This window comes from Budorcas taxicolor, chromosome 1, assembly GCF_023091745.1.
Source record: "Budorcas taxicolor isolate Tak-1 chromosome 1, Takin1.1, whole genome shotgun sequence".
Classification (NCBI taxonomy): Eukaryota; Metazoa; Chordata; class Mammalia; order Artiodactyla; family Bovidae; genus Budorcas; species Budorcas taxicolor.
In genome coordinates this window covers 178,729,379-178,736,424 of record NC_068910.1, presented here as the reverse complement: position 1 = coordinate 178,736,424, position 7,046 = coordinate 178,729,379, and the positions used below count along the sequence as shown (strand labels likewise).

Here is a 7,046-nt window from a genome sequence, read left to right as displayed (position 1 = left end):
TTAGAATTATTTGTTTATCTACAGGTCAAGCCAGCTAAAACTATGAACATGGTGAAATAAACCTCCACTTTGTATAAATGAAGAGAACAAATGGGTACTTATTTTCTGGAGGACTTAAAAGATTCATGTTGTAGCAAACCCTCCAATTCTTTGAAGGCCCAAAACCAGTGTCACAGAGCTCACTGTGTAAGCAAGGCCAGGCAGGAATCACTGGGTATATAATAGTCAATACCAAAGATTAAGTAGTTCTTAATCTGTTAGCTTTTACTTCAGATCGTTTTCTAGAGGTGTCTTTTGTGTGTTATCTGCACGAACATTTAAAATCTTCAGAGTAAGAGTTTATCTACGGGGTGCTTTGGTATTTTTTCCCAAATACTCAGAACCACACCAGACAGCATTGGCAGTGTTTCCATCCATATAAGGGTAGACTTTATCATTCCAGCATCTTTAAGACTCAGGAAGACTGAAACATTAGTATTTTACAGTTTTCTAAGGATACAGGAAGTGTTTTGTCTCACCAAGAATTAGTATAGCTTTTACCACAAAGAGAGTTTGGGAAAGGGATAAAATGCCATTTATATACCCATGAATAGTTAATTGAGGGACTCCTATGTAGGCATTCTTACTGGGGGAAGGACAGAGGTGGCTCCAGAGATAAACCACATATAGACTCTGACCTCAGGGAATTCACACAGTGACACAATACAGACATGTAAATGATTATGGTACAGGATAATTGAATATGACACAGGATTATACCATAAGGAAGGTATGTAAAGACTCCTAACAAATTTCCCAGGAAGAAGTGATCAACTTCAAAACTTTGTGCATCAGTAATTTCATTCATTACTTCATTTTGAATTCCAAAGCCCCAGTGGAAATCTTTCTGAGGGAGACTATCTGAGTGTAATAAAAATTGTTATCAAAGAATCCTCAATGGGAAAGATTCAAAGTGTGGCAACTCTTGGTACCAGAGAGGCCACCAAGATTCAAAAATACCCATCTGCATGACTACCCAGAGTCCTGAAGATGGTCTCTTCTAGATACGGCTGTCAAGACACCTGGGTTGTAATTGTCATGAATATTATGGTGCACTGCAGCTTTAAAAGTATGTTTCCATCCATTATTTGCTAATTACTATCCCTGAGTATAGGCTGGCACCTTGAAAAGGGGCAGCCAGGACACCAGGGTTCTAATACTGCTCACTGGTTATGATGTAAAATGAAGCGTTTGGTCATCAGATACTCTCCAAGGTTCCTTGGGTAGCTAGGTGGGTGGGGCAAACTTTATTATCACCACTTTAGAGATAGAGAAGCTAAGGTCAGGAGCAACTTGAAGGGCTTGCCCAAGGTCTCAGATAATAATTGATAAGTAATACTTGAGATTATACACCTGCCCATAAGGACAAAGTATTTTCTACTGTACTCAGAACCACACCTAACTTCTGTGGGCTAGAGGACAGAGGCCCAGGTAGCATTACTCTAGTTATTTCAGTTATAAATCAAGATAAGTCACTCAGTTGTGACCGACTCTTTGTGACCCCATGGACTGTAGCCTACCAGCCTCCTCCATTAATGGGATTTTCCAGGCAAGAGTACTAGAGTGGGCTGCCATTTCCTTCTCCAGGGGATCTTCCTGACCCAGGGATAGAACCCGAGTCTCCTGCATTGCAGGCAGATGCTTTACCGTCTGAGCCATCAGAGAAGCCCTAAAATCAAGATAACACCACAAGTGTGAAAATATGATATGTCCTCCCACCTTGACAAATACTTCTTTGAAAGACCTGGATGGTCAGGTGTGAATCACAAATTCTTAGACTTCTCCAAGAGCCAAGCTGAAAAGTGGCAGGGAAGAGAAAGCTGACTAGAAGGCACCCCTCTTCTTGCAGTTAAGTGGGGGCCCATAGTGCCTGGGAGGGTATTCCTTAGTTCATGGGTCCAAGCACCACCCGCACTCCAACAAAGACCCATTCCTGCACACAGGGATGAGTTCAGAGATCCAAGCAGATCCGAGGAGAGGGTTTGGTACTATTTGGGGAGGGGATTCCAGAATTCTGACCACCTGGGGCATGGTCTGGACGTGGGTTCTAGCTCCTTAACCCTGTGGGAAGGGGCACTGTCAGAAGAGGCAGAGGGTGGACACAGGTCCCTCTAGCTTGGGCTTAAGAGCCAGTCTGTTCATACTACCTCAAAAGTCAACCTAAGAAAGGGTACAATCTGGAAACTTTCTTGTTAGGAAGTAGTATTCATAATAGTTACAAGACCAGGTCCTGCACCCAAACACCTGGGTCAGGATCCCAGCGTGACCACTTATGCTGTGAAATTTCATGCCAGTTATGCCAGTTAGACAACATCTTAGGATTTCAGTTTCCTCATTTTTAAAATAGGTAGAATTACTATTTTTATGAGGAGTAAATAAGATAGCACATGTAAAAGGCCTGGCAAACATTAAACTGGGTAAACGCGAGGTTCACTCCAGCTATATTAGGTGAGTTTGCCTTGAAAGGTTTCTGGAGAATTATATAAGGTTAACTAGCGAAGCACTGTGATAACCCCTCTCTCCACTAAATAGCGGAGCCAGGCGCAGGAATGGGCTCCGCCCACCCAAGGCATTGGCTGCTGCCCAGGACCCATTGGGTCCCATGGCCAGGGCTTCAAGTTGCAGCTGTGCATTCTACGAGCTATAGCTAGAGATTCAAAGAAGGTTAACTGGCCACGCGGCCCTGAGTCACAACGGGACTAAGGCACTGAAACAAGCATTAGCACACCACTTCTTTTATCCCTCCAATGCAGATGGTTAAACCAGTGAGAAGTGGCGTCGACAGGATACCAAGCCAGGGTTGATGCAGCTCAGTCCCCTCCCACCCCTTCACCCTGGGGCTCACGCTATCATTGCTTAGCCTTCTGACAGGTCTTGACATCTCTCCTCCTCGAGAAAGGAGAGACCTGGAACAAGCCAAGGCATCTCGCTGGTAGCTCCTGTGAGTGGGAGCCAAGCCCAGTTTAGCGAATGCCCGCCCCAAAGCAAAGATGTTTACCAAAGGCAAGCCTGGGCATTCCCCCACCCCACCGGGTGAGCTGAATTCAGTGTGGCCCATTTCCACATCCTAGCCCCTCCCCCTCCCTGGGGAAAAATTTAAAAACCACCTTGGAAACTTTGCCATTTCTTGAGGACCAAGAACTGTAACCAGCTCCCTTTAACGGACAGTCGTGACTGGGCACCAAGAAGTCAGACTTGAAAACACCAACAAAGGACTATATTTAGCTCTGAGCTCTCCGCCTAAATTCCTTTTATTTTTTCACTCTTAGCTTCAAAACGACTAGGTTGGGGAAGTGGGAGGAAGGGGGCGGGGGAGAGCAGAGAAAGAACAGCTGTGCCTCCGCCTCTCCACTCAATCTCTATAAATAACCAATCACGAGCGGAGGCTACTTTTTAGCCAATGAAGCAGCCCAAACTGATAAAACCTTGGCAGTAGCCAATGGAAGAACATTCGAGGGTGTGAGATTTGCGCCCCAGGACCAATGGGTCCTGAGTCTAGAAGAGATAATTTGAGCTGGAGCGTGGGTGTGCAGTGCACAAGCTTCCTACTTCCAAACCCCCAAACCTACTCCGCCCACTGAGCATGCCCTGACTAGCTACCGGCACCCGGGCTGATTGTGGATCGGGTTGTGATTCACTCTCCGGGTTTTGGCCATAACCGAGTGGGGAGGTGGGTGGGGCCTTCTGAGTCCCAGCCTGGAGACCGCCCTGATCACTAGAGGCTGCCCGTTCCCTCTTCCGGACAGGTTTCAGGCCGAATGTTCCTGTTTTCTTTGTCTGAGGGATGAAGTGCGAGGAGAGTCCGCGAGGGAAGGCTGGGCAGGAAGGGCCACGCCTAGAGTGTGGGAAAATGCTCCGCCCATAGAAGAAAATGTTTCTATCATACACCCAAATGTTCTTTGGGTCTCGGCCTTCGGGACGCACACCCGCCGGGGGCTCGGGGAGTGGAGTCCACAAGCTTTGGATAAAAGGAACGGCATGAGACCAGCCTGTTCCCGGGGGGGCCCACGGCGCCCGCCCTTTTCTCATAGAGCCGGGATTCCTATGCACTAAAGCCAGGTCGGCGCAGGAAGGTGGCCTCCGTCCTCCCTCGAGCTGTCCTAGCCAGCCTCTTAATACCCATACACCCCCACACATTTCTCCGGCTCCTATACTAGTGCGCCCATCCCGAATCCGCTAGTCTTGAATCAAATCGCTAGCTCCGCCTACAGCCCCACCCCCGTCCGGCCCCCCGGAAAACCAGGAGCCGGGGAGCCGGCGGGCGGGGCCGGCAGCGGCGCACTGGGCATGCTCGCCAGGGCGGGGCGGGCCCGGCTGCGCGCGGCGAGTAGGAAGCCCTCGCCCCGCGGAGGCTGCGGGAGAGAGCTCGAAGGGCCGCGGCGGAGGGCGCACGCTCTGCGGGGACTCATGCCACGCGCGTCCCGGCCCGGCGCGCAATTAGCAGCCGCCTCCGCAGCCCGCCGCCGCCGCCTCCTCGCCTTCCTGGGCTGCTGCGGAGAGAAGCTGCAGCCCTCGCCTAGCACGGGCTGCCGGCATTGTCCTCCCGATCCGCCGCCCAGGCTGCTGCTGCCGCTGCCGTGGGCTGCCTCGGAGCCCCGGACCCGCGCTGCAGGGACTCGCCGCCGCGCCGGCCGGCCCGGCGCCCGGCCCCCGTTTGGTGATTTCCGCGTCCTGCGTTCCTCGGTCATCTCCTGAGTTTTCCTGCAGAGCTGAGGACAGAAAAGTCTAGCCACCAAGCCCAGCTTTCCTCCAGTGCGCAGCCCCGACGGGGCCGTGGCAGGCGCAGCGAGAACGCCGACGGAGCCATGAGAGAGTACAAAGTGGTGGTGCTGGGCTCGGGCGGCGTGGGCAAGTCCGCGCTCACGGTGCAGTTCGTGACCGGCTCCTTCATCGAGAAGTATGACCCCACCATCGAGGACTTCTACCGCAAAGAGATTGAGGTGGACTCATCGCCGTCGGTGCTGGAGATCTTGGATACGGCGGGCACGGAGCAGTTCGCATCCATGCGGGACCTGTACATCAAAAATGGCCAGGGCTTCATCCTCGTGTACAGCCTTGTTAACCAGCAGAGCTTCCAGGACATCAAGCCCATGCGGGACCAGATCATCCGCGTGAAGCGGTACGAGCGCGTGCCCATGATTCTGGTGGGCAACAAGGTGGACCTGGAGGGCGAGCGCGAGGTTTCATTCGGCGAGGGCAAGGCCCTGGCGGAGGAGTGGAGCTGCCCCTTCATGGAGACTTCGGCCAAAAACAAAGCCTCGGTGGACGAGCTGTTCGCCGAGATCGTGCGGCAGATGAACTACGCGGCGCAGCCCAACGGTGATGAGGGCTGCTGCTCGGCCTGCGTGATCCTCTGAGGCGCCCGCGGCTGCCGCGCGACAGCCGCGCTCTCCGCACAAAAGCCAAACGCACCCGACTCTTCTAAATGTGATTTCTCTTCTTGCTTTGAGATTGAGGATGACTTTGCATCGGCTGGGGGGTCTTGGCGCCCGACTGGCCGCGGTGGCCTCGTCCCCCGCCTCTCCCCGGTTTCCTAGGGGCTGTCCCGTCAGGACCATCCGAGTCCCGGTGGAAATGTGGATCTTTTGCAGCATGTACGTTTCTCATTGATTTTGGTTGACGCATATTTCCCCATTGAAGCAGCCCATGGGGCCCTGTATTGGCGGCTTGACACCGGCAGGCGAAAGTTTCAGTCTGGAAAAAAAAAAAGAAAGAAATGGGGTGGGGGCGGAAGAGGACGGGGAGAAGGTGGAAAAGGGGGGATTTTTTATTTTTGTTTTTCTGTCAACAACCGTTTTTCTAGTTCCAAGTTTCAAAAACACGGAAGGAAGTCCGGGAGAACCAAATGAAGGAGCAGGAGGAGAGGAAGAAACTTTTGTTTTTTCCTTGTTTTCCAGGAGTAGCTGGAAATTAAGATCGGGTTCCTTTTCTGCCAGCTTGGAAAGGCAACCCCGTGACTGATTTCGATTCTGAGGATGTCTATGCAAAGTTGGATTCTTGTTACAGTGTATCCAATCTGAAGTATTGCACATCTGAACTGGGACTGTTAACACTGATGCCAATACAGTGTGGGGTGCCAGAAAGTGTCTGCTGATAATTTGTGGGGAAAAAAATCTATTTTGTTTACCTACTGTATCAAAGGGGAGTCTGGGGGAGAACGGTAGTATTTTTTTTTATCAGCTGTGAAAAAAAATGTTACAGATCTGCACATTTTTGTGTGTACTGTTGTGTGTGTGTTTTTTTAGATTTAGCTTTTTGTTCGTATTGGTTGGCCATACATGGTTTTGATGGCTAGCTCTTTAAACTACAGTACAGAAACTTCGCAAATGTGATTCAGGGCCCCCAGCACCCCTGTGTCTGCAGAGTGCCTTCAAAACTCAGCTGTTCCAGCCGGTGCCAACCTGTGAACTTCCCACCAGTTCCCAGAATCTGTTATTCCTCCCCAAACTACTTCCCAGTTTACTTCTAATAATCTTCCTGAAGGAGCCAGGACAATAGGGCCTGTTGTTCGTTGAATTCTTTATTCTTTCCAGCCTTTAAAATGTAATTTACTTGTAATGCAATGGGTTATTTTTTTTCTTTTTAAAAAATTTTTGCTTCATTTTGTTCCAGTGTTCAGGTATTTAGCTCCCCTTTTATATAATTTTTTTTTTTAATTTTTGGTTTTCTGTTGTAGGGTGTTCCTCCAGAAGCACAGAGCAAAATTTTACTGTTGTGATGTACCAAGAGAATTCTAACAATTTGTAATTTCTAATTCCATACACGTGGTTAATCATTGTCTCTTCATTTTAAGATTTTTAATACAAATGTCATTTTTAAAGAAACAAATCCAAACTATCGTTTGTGTTTCTGTGTTTCATATTCAGTGATTTAATACAGTGTCATGGCTGAGGTGGACAGGGGCAGGTGCCTGATGCCCCCAAGAGTGGTTTGTCAGATTTTGAAGAGAGAAGTGTCAGGGACAAGTTAGGAGACATTACTCCCAACTCTTTAAACATGAAAAATAA

At 49.7% G+C, this 7,046-nt stretch overlaps 1 protein-coding gene across 1 annotated transcript; it reads left to right on the top strand.

Annotated features, from left to right (window-relative positions):
* The first annotated feature begins 4,762 nt into the window (after positions 1-4,762).
* Positions 4,763-5,705, top strand: RAP2B (RAP2B, member of RAS oncogene family). Its single transcript, XM_052644299.1, has one exon. It carries the CDS (start codon positions 4,845-4,847, stop codon positions 5,394-5,396), a length of 552 nt encoding a protein of 183 aa, XP_052500259.1. The 5' UTR covers positions 4,763-4,844; the 3' UTR covers positions 5,397-5,705.
* The last annotated feature ends 1,341 nt before the right edge of the window (positions 5,706-7,046 follow it).